The sequence below is a fragment of the Rhinolophus hipposideros genome (genome assembly GCF_964194185.1).
Source record: "Rhinolophus hipposideros genome assembly, chromosome: 1".
Classification (NCBI taxonomy): Eukaryota; Metazoa; Chordata; class Mammalia; order Chiroptera; family Rhinolophidae; genus Rhinolophus; species Rhinolophus hipposideros.
The window spans coordinates 93,831,193-93,848,362 of NC_138047.1; the positions used below are offsets into that span (position 1 = coordinate 93,831,193).

At 43.7% G+C, this 17,170-nt stretch overlaps 1 protein-coding gene across 2 annotated transcripts in view; it reads left to right on the forward strand.

The window, feature by feature from the left end:
* The window catches only part of SEL1L3 (SEL1L family member 3), a 97,848-nt gene that overhangs the window by 36,938 nt on the left and 43,740 nt on the right, over window positions 1-17,170 (forward strand). Inside the window, exons 8-11 of one of the 2 annotated variants that reach the window (XM_081056469.1) lie at window positions 31-163; window positions 1,669-1,809; window positions 13,575-13,786; window positions 14,995-15,174. In XM_081056469.1, coding sequence (XP_080912595.1) covers window positions 31-163; window positions 1,669-1,809; window positions 13,575-13,786; window positions 14,995-15,174 — 666 coding nt within the window. The remainder of the gene's footprint in view (window positions 1-30; window positions 164-1,668; window positions 1,810-13,574; window positions 13,787-14,994; window positions 15,175-17,170) is intronic. The other variant, XM_081056468.1, reaches the window with a different exon arrangement.

The following is a 17,170-nucleotide window of genomic DNA, read 5'->3' on the forward strand; positions in this document are numbered from 1 at the left end:
TGTTCATTCGATTTTCTTGTCTTCCTGTAGATTTTTAATCCCCTCCTTGGGAAGCAACTTGCTGAACAAATCAAGTTATATTATGAAAGGTGTACAGAGGTTCAAGAAATAGTGTCTGTGTACACTTCCACAGTACAGCAAGGGGGCAGGAGCCACGAAGCATGTAAGTATTGAGCTTCAGGAGAGCAATCTTTAGCTCTGTGCCTTTGTGGTAACAGGTCTGGCTTTCTTCTTAAAATAGAATACATGGCTTGACCAATGGGGACAAGTATGACCTCTGCAGCTGGATCCAAGTGAAAGTGGATGTTGTGCCTGGATTTCAGCAAGACGGATGGCTGACAGCAGCCCAAACTGCCTTTAACCATACGTGATTTGGTTTAAGAACACCAATGAGAGCATTTTGAGCCTCGCATTTCATGATTCTCATTTATAACGACTTCTTAGGCCAGTCTAAGAAAATAAAAATGAATCGGAAAATAAATTAATCCTTAGAAACATTTGCCCATCGGTGCACTTTTGCCTGGGACCATTGGTATCTGGGTATTAGCTTTCAGAAGTGTTGAACAATGATTTTGTTGTTTGGGGCTCGGTTTTGTTTTCGAAATCCTTGAAGTTGACTCATTCTGGAAGATATTGGTAATTTGCCACAGACGGAATGAACTTCAAATAGACTGCTTTCATGCCTGCTCATATTTGCACGGACATCCTCTCGCTCAAATGGGGTGTTCGTCAGTTATAAAACGTGGTTCTGTCTTATCTTCCAGTGTTCCAGCTTGGATCTGGCACTTACCAATTTCTCTGTGCATGGATCTTCCTGCTTGATATGGTGGCACTAGACTTAGTTTCATATGTTCCTCCTAGAAGAGAAGTTCCTGTGGGTCCTGTGCCATCCGCAAAAGCAAATTAAATATGTCCGTTCTGCCCACATATCTGGCCATCTTCAGGGCTGGATTTCCCGTTCCAAGCCATGGAGGAATGGATGTGTCTTGAACATACCCCAGTCCGATGGGGTTTGCATGAAACAGTCCCAGGGAGTGATTAGAGATGGCGATAGGTAAAGGTGGAAAGGCAGCACTTCTGCAATTCAATTTAAGAACAGGCTGTACTGGTCCCCAGCTGCTGCTCTCACCTCTGAATCATCCAGAAAATACGATGCTGTCAGGAGAGGGGGAAGATATATAGGAATAGTAATATCCCAAACAGGAAGAAGACTGATTTTGATAACTGATGAAATATGAGGAGAGGTAGCCTGAGTTAGAAGGCAAGCCTTGCATGCTGATCTGTTTGGGAGCGCTGGGAAGATTTTCCTAACATCTACTGCCTTGCCTCCCTGGGGGTCCTCGGTCTTTGCTTCTCAGCTCACACTGCCAACAAAATGGCCTAGATATTGGCCTCCTGGGAACCAGACTGAGACCAGCTGCTCATTCCATAGAATTATTCAACAGCCATCAGCAACTTTGGCACATTTCCCTTGGACTTGGCATGGAATTTGTAACCTCCAGGCAAAGGCATCGTACCAATTTCAAATCCCTAATGCACCCCAACCCATATCCAGTAACATTACATCTGACCCCTTATTTCTAGTTCCACTTAGGGAGAACGGATTTAGAGAGGTGAGACTCACCCTTTCCTAAGGAGAGTGGTGTCTTGTGCTTCTCTTTCCTGCAGGCGACCTGCGGAACTCCTACCTGGACCTGACGCGCAGGTACGGGAGACCCTCGGTGTGCAGAGCCTTCCCCTGGGAGAAGGAGCTGAGAGCCCAGCACCCCAGCTTGTTCCAGGCCTTGCTGGAAATGGGTCTGTTGATGGGTAATTGCGTGTTTGCCTTGCCTTTGGATGCGGGTCAGGAAGACTCCCTCTTTCCCCCGTTTCACTCTCCCTCTTTGGTGCTATATGCCTCCAGTTATTTTTAACCCTAGTGTTTTAGCTTTACTTCAAATTTAAATTGCTGCCCTGTCCACAACTCAGTATATCTGTGCATGTTTCCAACACTAAATACGACAGCGTACATTTAGGAATCGCTTGAGCAATTCTTTATTTAAAGCCAAGGCCACAAGTGGACAACTTACAGCCAGAGCTGGCCCCCAAATGTGGTTGATTTGGCACACACATTGTTGTCAATTAAAAAAAAAAAGTTGCCAGTATCAAAAACATTATGTAAAAATGCAAACGTATAGCTTTTCTCAAAAAATTCAAAGACCTGGCAATGCTAGGCCTCCATTTCTACGAGGCGGCAGTCCTGGAGGTGAGGGGTTGGCACAGGGACGCTCGGTTGGTCCATAGCCTCTTCCCTCCGTATTTCAGCACCGCCTGCCTACCTCATTCATGGGTCTTACCTGCCTGAACCCATAGGCAGGCACTTGCACGTGAGACCCCGGATATAAAGTACTCTTGAAGTGGTATATCAGGAATCCGAGTATACTTCTCGAAGGTTGCCAGCTTCTGCTTAGGCCCATCGTGATCTGGGTTTGCTTAGTACTTAACTACACCCTGTAGGGCCACGAGGGCTCTTGAAATCATGTTAGGAAGAGGAGAGAAGCTGGAGGTGTTCGGCGGTGGAGGGGATGCTAAGGGGGGTGATGATAGCTACCTTAGTGGTCGGGGCAGTCCGTGGTCTTCCTGAGCATATAGCACGACCCTGAGTCAAGGCATTGAAGAAACTGACTTCTGCTTCTTGTGAGAATTTCCTAAGAATGGCAGCGTTCAGTGGGATAGATTTCCTTTGCTGATAGCGACCCCCTCTCCCCTGTCCTGAAAGAATTCAAGCCACATGGGATATTTCATTTTTCGTTCATTTGATACTTGCTGAGTGACTGCTCAGTTACTTGGCTATATATCAGAGGTTAAGTAAAATAACACAGGGTCCCTGCCTTGAAAAGCAAAGAAAAGACTTGAAAGCAAAGAACAATAGTAATACATCAAGACTGTGGAAGTAAATGGTAAGAGAAGGAAGTGGTCAGCTCTACCTGAAGGGCTAGGGTATTCAGAGAAGGCTTCCTGGAGGAGGTGACTCTGGGACTGATATTTGAAGGGTCAGTGGATGTTTGCCAGAGAAGCAAGGTGGGGGCGGGAGCAACAGACAGAGTAGCCACAGGGAGGTGGGGACAGCACAGCATTATTAATGATGCCCAAGGGATTTGGGAGGCAGGAAAAAGGCCTGGAGAGAGCTCGGACACCATCCTGAAGAATTTGGGCTTTACCTTTACCTTTGGGCTTTACAACAAGGGCCTGTTGAAGGGTTTCAAGCAGGGGTTAAAGGGGTGATCAGATTTAGGTATTTGAGGCCAGTCTGGCAGCAGTGGGAGGTTGGGGGAGGTGAACTAGAAGGGTTTGCAGCTGGAAGCAGGAGTCCCTTGCCCTGGTTCAGGAGGAGAAGATGCAGGCCTGAATGGAACACAGTGGTAGAGACGGAGCGAAAGGATATAAAGGTTGACTCTGAAGGAACACTTCAGGGTCAGGCAAGGGAGGCCTGTAGAGTCATGTCACAGCATAGCCTCTGCACCCAGGTGGTCCGCTTCCAATTTTAACTTAGCACTTCCTAGCTGTGTGGGTTTGGGCAAGTCGCTTCATTTCTCCGAGCCTCAGTTTCCTCATCTGAAAAATGGGGATGATAATGGTACCTTTCTCCTAGTGTTGGGTTAAATGAATGAATATACGAATATGTAAAATACTTAGAACAGTATTAGTACAGTAAGTTCTTTGTAAGCACTATTGACATTTTGGGCTGGATAATTCCTTGTTGTGTGAGATCTGTCCTGTGCATTGTAGGATGTGTAGCTACATTTCTGGCCTCTACCCACTAGGTACCAGTAGTGCTATCTCCCCTCCCACAAGTCCCTTCTTGAGTGACAACCAAAAATGTCCTCAGACATTGCCAAATGTCCCCAAGGAGGCCAAATCACTGCTGGCTGAGAACCACTGTTATATAAATGTCATGACTATTATTATCGGGCAGCGACAATTCCCCAGGTTTCCGTTGGTCGTTGTGGAGGTGGTAAAGCACCCCTTCCCCCTCCAGACAAGTGAACAGGGGTGGGGCATCCATGTTGGACGGTGAAGGTGAAATGAGCTAAGACCATCTCTACATCAAAATTAGTTTTATGAGATTTCTGATCATATTAAAATACAGTTTTCCCGATTGGGAACCAGGAGTGAATCATTTTCACAATTCTCTTTTAAGTAAATACTCTCAATAGAATGTTTTCATGTTATGTTTACAGCTCAGAAGTTTTGTTTACGAGAATTTAGAATGATTTCTTCTCCGCGGAGGTCTGACAGTGGAATTTAATTAAAAACTGAAATCATGAGCTCCCAAACCCTAAGACTTCCTGGGCTCTGGGGCTGCAGAGCTGTCATATTGCTGCCCGGCTCCGAGGACTGCTGACCTCAAGCCCCGTTCTGCCTCCAGCCCCTGTTTTTCTAGGTTACATTGTCCCATCCGTAAGCACTGAGGAGGCTTCTGCAGAGGTAGGGCATAGAGTCCTCATTAAAATTCGTCTCCAGCTGGCACACTGCCCTCGCTTGGGGCTATTACAGCGTCCTCCCCCTAACCCTGGAGAGGTTGGTGTGATGTGTTCTGCCCATTTTCTAACAAGGCTGAGAGAAATGCAGAAAATCTGATTTCGTAAATTGAGGGTGAAAAAATAAGTGTACATTTTTAACATCTTTTCTCTGGTCTATAAAAAGAATAGTAGTAAGGCTTGGTGTGACTGTGTATCCATTCTTGGTTCTTTCTTCACATACCTTCCCTTCCAAGTTCTTCTAGCTTTCAGTGTCTAGCTGGCTTTGGACAACTCTAGTTAATAGGAACTATATTAAAGGCTTTCAAGCAGGAGGTAGAAGCGTGATCAGATTTGGGTTTTTGAGGTCACTCATTTTTGATGTCACAAAGCACTGGTTTTGGAGTGCTTTGGACAACTCTAGTTAATAGGAAATACGAGGAGTGACAATTAAGTTCACGAACTTATTGCAATGCTCTTGCTAAACTTTTCTGATATCAGAGGAATTATTCATTATGAACTTGTACCAACTGGACAAACAGTTAACCAAGTTTACTATTTGGAAGTGCTAGAAAGGCTGCATGAAAAAGTTAGACAACCTGAACTTTTCACCAACAACTCATGGCTCTTGCATCACGACAATGCACCAGCTCACAGGGCACTGTCTGTGAGGGAGTTTTTAGCCAGTAAACAAATAACTGTATAGGAACACCCTCCTTACTCAGCTGATCTGGCCCCCAATGACTTCTTTCTTCACCTGAAGATAAAGGACATATTGAAAGGAAGACATTTTGATGACATTCAGGACCTCAAGGGTAATAGGACGACAGCTCTGATGGCCATTCCAGAAAAAGAGTTCCAAAATTGCTTTGAAGGGTGGTCTAGGTGCTGGTGTTGGTGCACAGCTTCCCAAGGGGAGTCCTTCGAAGGTGACCATAGTGATATTCAGCAATGAGGTATGTAGCACTTTTTCTGGGATGAGTTTGTGAGCTTAATTGTCAAAACTCATATGTTTGCATCATGTTTTCTGTTGCTGCCCTGAGCTGTCCAGTCCTATTGACTAGTAGACTTTGTTAGATTATCCTCATCATATAACAATTTTCATATCTTAAATAAGTTACGAGAATGGACTCAAGCATCAGATGTTTAACGCTTGGAATTCGCGCTGTGGGAACTGAATAGGTGCAATAACAAATATAAGGAATTTAACTGTGTGAGGAACTTCTTAAGTCACTCGTATCACAAGTTTCCATTCGTTCATTCACTAAACAAGTATTGACTAAGTTAGCCCTGTGTGCCAGGATAAGACAAAAGCGGGGCTGTGTTTTGAACGAGAGTTATTTAGGTAAATGTAAAGAATATCAGTTCCTATAGTTTCTACAAAGGGGATTTATTTGTGGAATTTTCTTTTCCCTGGCATTTTTGAAAACGTAAGACAGTGTGAGACAATGGCCCATGATTTCTGGTTCTCCACGGCAGTCATCTATTTCTCTTGGCAGCATCTCCTCAGATAGACAGCCGATTCCACCTCCAGTCCACCACACATGCACATTTCAGAGTTGGGAGTGTTTTTCCCCCCACACTGTATGATTTTAGGCAGATCATCTGCTCTCACTCTAAGCCAACAACACACTTCAAAGGAACTGTGAGAACATTTCAGGGAGTGGAGAGTCGGAGGTTTGGGCTTCATCAACCACCAGTAGAAAGAATATAATGGGGTGTCCTCTGCATTCCCACCACGTGAGGCAGGCGTGCTCACCACCTGCCAGTTGTTCCCAAACAACTGAGCTGTATTTTCCTACTACAAAAGAGAATCACAAACTATTTACACCCTCACCCTTTCAGGACTGTAATTTTTATACATACCGGAGGCGGAGGTGCCAAAAAAACGTATACACGTTTTAAGCTATGTTAACATTTTGGTCAACATTGCTCAAGCAATAGTTCACCATCATCAGAAGTGTCTGGACACTGATGGTAACCACTTGGAGCACCTCTTTTCATTGCAGAAGTCAAACGTCACTTGTATTCATCTTTTGTTATTGGTATATATTAATACAGTCTTTTGCTTTCTTAAAAATGTGTGTACATTTTTTGGGCACCTCTGTGTGTGTGCGTGTATTTTGCGTGTGGTAAAATACATATAACATAAAAGTCCCCATTGCAGCCATTTTAAGTGTACTGTTCAGTACTGTTAAGAACATTCATACTGTTGTGCAATCGATCTCTAGAACTTTCTCATCTTGTAAAACGGAAACTCTGCACCCATTAAACAACAACTCCCTATCCCCTCTCCCCACAGGCCCTGGTAACCACTATTCTACTTTGAACTTGACTATTCTAGATACCTCAGATAAGTGGAATCAAGCAGTATTTGTCTCTTTGTGACTGGCTTATTTCACTTAGCATAAAGCCTTCAAGGTTCGTCCATGTTGTAGTGTGTGTCAGAATCTCCTTCCTGCTTAAGGCTGAATATATTGCATTGTATGTATCCTATGTTTTGTTTATCTGTCATCTGTGGATAGACACTTGGGTTGCTTCTGCCTCTTGTCTCTTGTGAGTGGTGCTGCTATGAACACGGGTGTGTAAATCTCTCTTCAAGACTCGGCTTTCAGTTCTTTTGGATACATACTCAGCGGTGGGATTGCTGGATCATAGGATAAGTCTGTGTTTAATTTTTTGAGGAACTATCATACTGGTTTTCATAGAGGCTATATCATTTTCTATTTTACAGCGCACAGGGATCCAATTTCTCCACATCCTCGCCAGCACTTATATTTTCTGGTTTTTTGATAGTAGGCTTTTCCCAGTATATAAACTACAAGCATAAATTACACCTCACACCTCGTGGGAAAAGTCTGGTTTAATATAATAGTAATTAAGAATAATGCTCTCATAAAGTGATGTAATGTCTATGAAAGGGTTTCTTGGATGATAAGGTACCCCATGGATATGAGGAATGGGGTTGCCTAAGTAGAGCTCACCTCACTCTGGCTGGAGGTACAACTAGTTGATCTTATATGTTTCTCTATCGCTTTCTCAGTTACAAGCTTGTTGAAGGTGGTGTAAGCAGTGTAAATATCCCACTTGCACATCCAGCCTGCAGTGGTTAGCTGCTTAGTGGTTAGCTGGGCCTGTGTTTGATGCTTACTTATCCATCCTCCTTCCATACGACCCTACACAGCACGTTTCTGCACCCTTCCCCTCAAGGAACATACCTCACCCACCCACACTGCTCAGCTCGCCTGCCCTGCACACAGCCTTCAAGTTCCAACTCAGATGCAGCCTCCTCACATCATCTTTCCTGTCCCCTTGGACAGATGGCTCCGTCCCTCATGCTGTCCTTGCCATTTTGTGGCTTTCCTCTTTAGAGTACCCGTGTTCCTGCATTAGCAGGGTTGATTTGCCTGTCTCATTCCACAGTGGAGTGTAAGTGGGCATCTCCAAAGATAGGAACAGGAATGAGGTTTTCTTTGAAGACCCTTAACAAGTAGTTGTTGACTAGCTGGATGTACTTTAAATGAATAAGTGATCACATCGAAAGTAGCAAACGCGTCTTTGCTGGGTCAACGAGTCACTGAAGGAACGAGGAGTTTGATTTCCGGGAGACAGAAGTTCAAGGTCTGCACTAACCACACTGTGGTTCGAGTCCAGACTGGTAGAGTTCTGTGGGCTTATTTGCTTTTCCTCTACATTTTTTCTCATTTCTCGCACACTCTCTTAGCCTGTTCCCTCTCAGGAGCTGCTTTCCTGGCTCTGAAAACATCTTGACAAACATAGTTCTGTTCCCCAGATCTCTCAAGACATTGTTCATCAACTCTCCCCTGTCAACAAAAGGAGAGCGGGATCCTTCTTCGTCAGTGCCCACCCATTACAAAAGAATTCTCGAAATGCTGCCCTCAGTGTTCTTGCTTTCCTGTGTCTATAATCTAGTTGCTGAGCTAGAACCAGGTGCCCAGATGTAGAACAGCCCCTAGGTACACGCAAACCCCATCCAGCACCCCTGTGTTGGGTACCTCCCAGCACTGTGCTGGGCCCTGGGGCAACTGTAATGAAAAGCATAGCCCAGCCCACAGGCAAATCTCTGCCAAGTGCCAGGGGATGCGGGGGAGGGAGGCTTCTTAAATGTTGACAGCTGATGCGCTAACCTGGAATAAAATGCAGCTGTCCCCTCTGGTGATTCCCACTCTGAAGTATCACAGGACGTGTTTCTTGCCTTGCAGAGTTGGCATACCTTTGAATTAAAGATGGCAGCTCTCCTCAGGGCATGCAGCGATACGCAATGCATATAGATATGGCAGAATACCCTTCCTGCCTCCGGGCTTTCCAGGGCCGTGGAACTGGATCCTGATTGCCTTGGTTGGCTCCGGAGTTATCCTGTGCTCCTCTGCCCTGAAGTTCACCATTGTCCTGGCTCTGAATGGCATCCAACACTAGACCCCATGCTCAGGTCTTCACAAGGACCATTCCGATTCGTCAACCTCTGTGTTGTTTCCTGGGGAACCTCCATTTCCGAGAAAAATGACTTGTGTCAGAGCATAGAAATCGCCCTATTAGCATTTGGGATTCTGCTAATTGTAGGATGGTAATATTTTCGTATGCGTGCTTTTTCTCTAGTTAAGAGGTGTGCTGGCTATTTCTTTTGCTCTCCTGTCACTTTTGCTTGTCAAAACGGAACGCTTTGAACTCAAAAACCGTTTGAATGGGGCTCTGGCATCCAGGGAAAAGAAGTGATAGGCATAGGGCCTGGGCTAGGAAGCGGCTGCAGGAATGACAATGGCAGAAGGGGCTCAAGGCCAAAGAGCTGGTTATGGAAGGAGTGAGGAAAGTGCAGGTGGGATGTGAAGGCAGGGAGGGGCAGGTGCGTGAGTCAGGTGAGCTGGCCAGCACGCCCCCCCTGGACATCTGCTGTAAGGCCAGAACTGTTTGCTTCCTTCCTTCTTTTTATCCTGGACTGGGCACCTCTGAGCCCCATGGAGTTGGTGATTGTGGCTTCAGGAAATCTGAGGCCTGCCAGCAAATGGTTCTCAGGAGGCGGCCAAGTGTAAGCTGGGCTCGCCCTCCAGGGCTGACACCATCTGCGTTGTTCCTTCAGGGCCCTAGCCTGATTGCTGTCCCAGGCTTTGCAATGCTGAGGGCAGGGGAAGAGGTGCCTCCTCACAGTGTGCTGGAGGGTTGCTGGCTGCACTAACGTCTCTCTAATTTGTTTTTAACTCTTCTTATTTTTGCCAACAATTGCAGTGCTTATTTGGAGACTCTAAAATGCAGAGAATGGAAGTGGCAGAAATGCAATGAGGTTACTTAATAATGCCAGGATACTGTGTCCTTAAGAGCTGATTTTCACTGTTGTTCATTACAGAATCGTCATCTTTATTTTTTTTTAATTTAAGAAAGCATACATTATAGTTGGTTTTTTTTTTTAAGTACACAGAAGCACAAAAAAAGGGCCATACTCGTTCTGCCCAGAGAATCCCTCATTACGGTCCTGAAAGGAAGGGAGGGAGGAAGGGAGGGAAATTACAGGTATAAAACTAGAAAATTTGCACAATACAGAAAAGTACAAATAGTTTACTTCTGAGATAGAAATTAGCCACCTCCTTACGTCTTGGGAACCCAGCAGAGCTCACCTGATCAGAATGCAAACAAAGTGCCCTGTTTTTTGTTGTTGTTTTTTAAAACTAGTAAACTTGGAGAAGATCTTTTTCTGGTTAAATAACATTTTCTCCTGTTACTTTTTTTTTTCTTTTCACTTTCAAACTTCTACTTTGGATGCATTACACCTTTTGGAAGCATGAAACTAAAAATGACTTTCCTATCGATGTCCCCATTCCTTGCACAAGAAATGAGTCTGTCTTTCTCCTGAATTCTCAACTAAATGCTGACTCCAGCTCCGTCAGCAAGTGGCTACCTTCTCATTTTCTTTTTGCCTCTTTTCACAATGGATGCGCAAACAGTGATCCTATGGTATTTCTGTAAAGAAAAAAAAAAAAAAAGAGGAAAATAAACAGTGCTGTACTGCTTGGAAAATAGTAAGGTTTAATTAACAGCGGCAATGCCTTTGGTTTCCTTAGCTTCTGCTGTAGGAAGAACAAAATGGAAAAATGTCTCCTTTTTCTATTTTGTTTGTTTTTCATTACACCATTAATCTCCATAAACAAGGCATGTGTGTTTTTTTTTCAGTTACAGATCAACTAGAAAAAATACATATGCTAAACCAGATGGGTGAAATTAACAGTTTCATTAAACGGATTTTAAAATTGCCAGTTTTGCAATATCACCAAGGACGTCATGGCTTTGACTGTGCTACAGTTAGAATTTGAACTTTAAAAAACGTGCAATAAAAGCAGTTTTACTTTAGACTTACTATCTATTTTTTTTTTATTGTATTCACTGGTGCAGAAAATTGTTTAGATTTGTTTGCAGAGAAAATACTGATGGGTAATATTTGGGGGAGTTCATTTTAATATGTTAAAGAATTAATGAAGCCTTTTCAACCTGCCTATGTTTTAGTCTGCAAAGCTATTTTTGTGCTAAGGATTAGAGCTTTGTGAAGGATTCCCCTTTTGTTCCTTACTCTCCATCAATCCCAGCTACCTGGATACTCCCGCTAATGATTTAGTGGGTTCTGTGCCAAGGGGTCAGCAAGGCAAGTGTTTCATTTGGAATTTCATTTGGTTTGGAGTCTCTCCTCTCCTTCGAGCCCACAAAGCCCATGTCTGTGGGTACTGGAGCAAAACTCATCATCTTAGTTAAGGGCTTGGCAGAGCAGGCGGGGCAGGTATAAATTGTTAACAACGTGCTAATGTTGCTTTGCTCAGAAAGTACACTCAGGGGCATCTGAGATGAGTACATATTTAAAAGTAAACATATGAATAAGTAGAAGGAGGATTTATTTTGCAACTCCATTTGAGTGCTGCAGTGCACTCTGCATCCAGCGAACGTCCGTATCCTAACAGTTGAGTAGGATGGAATTCTCTCAGTGATGCAAAGGGAAAATCCAAAATGAGATCTCCAGACTCATAGTGGTAAAGGGTGTTTTTATTCAGATATATCCCAACAGATGAGCAGAGGGAAATGTTCAAGGGCGTTCACTGCTGTGTTGTTGGTTACAGCAAAACCCCTGGAAGCAACCCAACAGTCTGAAATAGAGAACTGGTTAGAAAAATGGCACTGCTATAGAATGCAATACTATTGAAGCTTTAGAAAGAATGAGCCTCTGCCAGCCATGGACAGACACTCATGGTATGTGGTTAATTTTTCAAAGTTGAGGGGCAGAATCTATAGGAGCTTTTTGAAAAGAAAATGTGCCTGTATATATGCAGAGGGGTGTGTATATGAATTATTGTCGGTGCAAAGGAAAAGTCTGAAAGCATCACATGCCAAGCTTTTAACGGTGTTTATCTTCACTATTAAAGACGGATTAGGAGAGAGGGAACTTCTGTTTCTTTAGGGATCAAAAAAACACAGAAAAAGGAGAAAATTACATTTGTTCAGTAAGGTGATTTTTTTCCAGCACCTACCACTTGGGATGGAGAGAGTAAAAGCAGACCCAGCTGCTGGTTCTGGGAGCCAGGAGATGAGACTTCTTAGTACTGGGTGGAGGTGGGGGGTGGGCTCTTTCCCTACAGTTTGGCAGACAAAGGCACATGTCCCCTTCTCAAGGACATCCAATCCAGCCCACCTGTGTGTCCAGAGGAGCTGGCACCAGCTCATAACCAACGGCTCCGGTTTCACAGTTTCCATCCATGGATCCCACTGGTCTCTGTGTTTAGCTTGGACCCCTGTAAGGGAATGGCCCTTAAAGAAATCCAGTCTCATCTGAGAGCTTACTATCCAAGTTTTCCCACATTGGAAACTCACCTCTCTTCATTCCCTTATGGAATGCTAATGGAGTGAATATCTTGTTGCCTCCTGAAAGTTATTAGTAACATTTTAATTTTAGATAGAAGGAAGAAAACTGTTGGACATAATTTTTTAGGCAGATAAAATTTTAGTCTGAAATAAATTGATTCTATCTCTTTAAATATAAATAGTATCTGCAATATTATGTGGTCTTTTGTAACAGCACAGAATAGAAAGTAAACATTCATTGTCTGAATTAGTAAACAAGTGAGATGAATCATGTAGACAGAAGACTTGAGAAGACTTTAACCCTTACATGGTCCGGCCATAGAACTTGCTAGTTTGGGCTTAAAGTGTTTATCAGATTTATGGGAGGATTAGGTAAAAGGAAGTTAGCACATAGCTTAAAGCAGTTGTGTAAAGAAGTCTCTACCCTGGAGGGAAGGTACTTATTAAGAAGACTGGTTGCCTATTCATAGGAGATAGGTGTAGCAGAGTGAGTAGGAACTCTGGCTTTTGTGACCGGCAAAGCTGGATTCGGAGGTTGGCTCCGTCACTGGCCGGCTTCTGTAACTTTAGACAGGTTAGCTGACCTCTCCAGGCTTCAATCTCCTCATCTGAAAAAAAGGAGGATGCTAAGAATAGTACCGACCTCCTAACATTGTTCGGATTACATGACATAATTTGCATAACTCGGTATTTGGCATCTTGTAAGTCCTCAATAAAGGTTGACTCATTCTTGTGTTTGTACTTAGAAACCCATGAGAAAAACTGGAGGCAAGAGATAAGAAGAGAGCATCTCAAAATAAGGTTCTTTTGCTCAACTTTGTAGAGTAGCACCTAGGAACGATTTCTGAAATAAACCATGTTCTTCTTCAGAGAGTCTTGGAGGGAAAAAAGCCTCTCTGGAAGTTTCGGTGGTCCTGATTTGGTGCTGAGTTATAGTGAGTAAATTACTCTCTTGAGGCGCTGTGTCAGCTATATAAGGCACATCCTTTTCCCCAGGATACTAGGCTGTCATTTGGTGCCAAAGAAAAAGCTATTTACAGAATGACAGCGTGGCGTCCCCAAAGGGTTTGATTTACCTCCCCGGAAGGTGGTATATTTCAAGGCGCTGCAGAACCAACCATATTAATAACTCAGGTGGTTTAATTGGCTTTTCCTTCTTCTTTCTAAAACCATGTCAATCCCCTGGTAATTAATTGTGTGGGCTGTGACTTGTGTTCTTTCCAGTGCCAACGAGCCACAATGAATCTGTGTTAGGAATCGGCGGAAGGATGTTTGAGAAGGCTGCGGAGAGACTCTCCCGTGTGGATGGTCTTCACCAAATGAGCTCTGTCGTCCCCTTGCTGATGGATTCCAGCTGCTGTGGATATCATAAAGCATCCTACTACCTCGCAGTCTTTTATGAAACCGGATTAAATGTCCCTCAGAATCAGCTGCAGGTAGAGTATTTCATGGGTTCCAGGAATGCCCGTCACCCACGTTCTATATGCAGAGTGATACTCTCATACCCCGGGGGGAACTGGACAGATTCACGCTCCCTAGAATCCTTTAAAATCTTTACACTCAAGAAAAACATCCTAAGGCTGTGTGCAATACAGGGTCTCCTTTCAGTTTCCCCTCCTAGGCTTGGGGACATGATTGGTGTACGCTAAGGAACGGCTTGGAATGGGCTTACCAGAATCCCAACCCTTCAACAGGGGCCTCTTACCCATTTCTTGTGACTTCTCTGGCTGTGAGACTGTTATCCCGTGACTTTTTAGCTGAGTGAAGTCATTTGGACCTCTAAGCCAAGTATCATCACACCCAACCTTCTACAATCAAAATTAGAAGCCATACTAGATGGTTTCATTTTTGGTTTCGGATCCAGATTTATTACGCAACTTGCCTAACATGTGGAATCACATTTTTTTTATAAGTACTAAATAGCCCTGGACCACTTTTAGTTTTCAAATTCGCGCACTGGTTTTGGAGGTTCACACTGTTCAGACATACCCAGGTGGCTCCCTGTTTCTTTTAAGTGACTTCTCAGTGCATGTCTCTGACTTAAAGAAGCTTGTGATTGATGACATGCGTTCCTGATTCTCTGAGGCAATCTCCACAAAGGTGGAGTCATGTAGAAAATTCTAGCCCTGTCTCTGCCACAAAGTGGCTTGTTGGCCATAGACAACTGACTTCCCCTCTCTGGGCCTCTATTTCCTCAACTACAAAATGAAGGCGTTAGACCAGTCGATCTCAAAAGGCCCTTCCCAACACTAACATCCGACTGTGAGGTTGGGACATGGCCCTCTATTCAGATTTTCTGGCCAACAGTGATGTAGCTGAAGCAGACAGGGATCGTTAGGACAGTCAGATACACAAAGATGCTGTAAGACAAGTCAGGGGAAGGCCTGAGAAAAGGGCAAAAGGCAAGGAACCTTAAGCTATGAGACATTTAGAAGGACAGATAGCTGGGAATCTGTCAACTATTAGAAAGCTATTGTGCCTTCTGAAGTTTTTGTTTTTGTTGTTGTTTTTTTAAGGCATGTGAGCATGTTTCCGGAATAACTAGACTCATATAAAGGGATGGGGCCAGATAACCTTTCAATGTTTGGATTTTATGACCCTTAGCTATATAATCTTGTGAACAATGTCAATTTCCTCCTAACAGGGCATGTTGTATAGTTTGGTTGGAGGCCAGGGCAGCGAGAGGCTGTCTTCAATGAATCTTGGGTACAAACACTACCAAGGTGTGGATAACTACCCCCTGGACTGGGAACTGTCCTATGCCTACTACAGCAACATCGCCACGAAGACACCCCTTGACCAGCACACGCTACAAGGAGATCAGGTACAAAAGCGAAACAGTTCTGTTTCCCAGGACTTCCTGAATTTTCCTAAAGTGTCTACATCTGTGGCTGGTTTAGTCACTGGCCTCCAGAGGATGAACATAATCGAATGGAGAGAAAAGCTTTTTTGCTTTTCTCCAATGCATATTTCTTGACTGTGTTCTCAGGCTGAATGTAGACAACTCCATCTATGCATGAAAAGCTTCTCATGAGTGGGTGGACTGGTATGAAAAGGGGAGAGTTAGCCCTGGACAGATTTTGATTTTGTAAAACAGAACATGTACCAGAAACACAGGCATCTTGTCTTCTTCGTTCTAAGACCGTGTAAAGTGGTGGGGTCTGGAGATATTAGGGGGATTGAGTCAGATTGAGTGGAGGCAGTAATCCAAAGCCTCCTCTCAATACATAATGAGCAAGGAGGGCCTATAATATAAGGAAGCAAGCTCCCTCCCTAGCTATGGTCCTACCTGGGCCCTTTGAGTAGCGTCTGTGCCTATTATGTGAGCCTTGCTGGCCCAGGGCTCCCAGGGCACCGACAGCATGTGCCGTCGGAAGACTGTCTCTACCCTATCCCAGTGTAAAGACTGGACAAAGGGCGCTAACTCCAGCCCCTGCCCTTGCAGGCTCACAAATCTTTTTGGCTCATTGGGCAAAGAGATCAATGGCTCACATCTGCCCCAAAGCATCATGTGTTATGTTAGACAACTGATGATTTGTTTCCAGAATGTTTGGATAACGGCAAATCAAAGTGGATAAGCAAAGGCGATAGTGTAAGAATAAAAGGAAAGCTGCCTGTAGGTGATAGAGATCTATTTCCAGTGTGAGTAGACCATGACATGGTTAGCTTCTTGGATGTGTTGTTATATAGCCTCTTTCTCCAGAAAGGATGTAAGATGTTTTGGTGGTCATGCCACTTGAGTTGATCGAGTTGACAGGAAGTACACATAACCTATACCAGGTGTCAGCAATTCTTTCTCTGTAACGGGCCAGATAGTAAATACTTTAGGTTTTGTCTATACAGTGTCTCCTGTAGCTACTCAGCTTTGCCAGAGACAATATATAAATGAATGGGGTGCCTGGGTTTGTGCAGCCATAGACAATACATGAACTGCTTTGCTGGATTTGGCTTGGTCGAGGCCATAAACTCTTGATTGTCCTTGCTGATGCTTGGTGAGTCTCGGGGACAGCCCTGATAGGTCAGGACCATGACATCTCAGGCTGAGCGGCCACTTGGGAACCAGACCACTCACTGTTCCCCAGGTCTGCTCTGGGTGTGCACTCAGAAACCATAGTGCGGAAAACGTGTGCTTGGATGACTGGAATGGATGATTTCTAGAAAAGAAATCTACAGTGACTGCTGTACGGTTATGAAATAAATGACTCAAAGATATATGCTGTCAGTGAACATTAAACATGAGTCAAGCTATGAAATACCAAAAGGCTGTCTATATATAGAGACTTTCTAATTCCTTTAGAAAAGAATGATTTTAGCATATATAAGCTATATGCAAAATTTGACCTCCATTTGACAAGAATTAATTAAGATTTTTAAAAAGAATGATTCTGAAAAAATTCGTACAAAATCAAGCTATGAAATGATATTGCCATTGTTCTACTAAGCCTGAATGTGTTATTGATGTCCTATATGTATATATTATACTTTTAAGAATTTTAATTCAACATAAATTAGCAACCGGGAATGGTATGTTGCTAACAAGCTCCTTTTTTTTTTTTTGAAGACTTGGCACATGAAATGTTATGATTATGAAAGAAAATGTTTAATTGGTCAGAACCAGAGAAGATGAATAGAAAAGATCCATCTTGCAGCTGAAAAGTCGTATGATTAAGAATTCCAGATACGAATTACACAGTTAGAAGAGTTGTATCATAGCTCATTTTCTTAAGAATGTGTAATTAATGGCTTCTTGAGAATTTAAGCAGGTGTCATATGTAGACTTAAATGTCCTTTTGTAGAGAACCCTATTAATTCACCAGCAG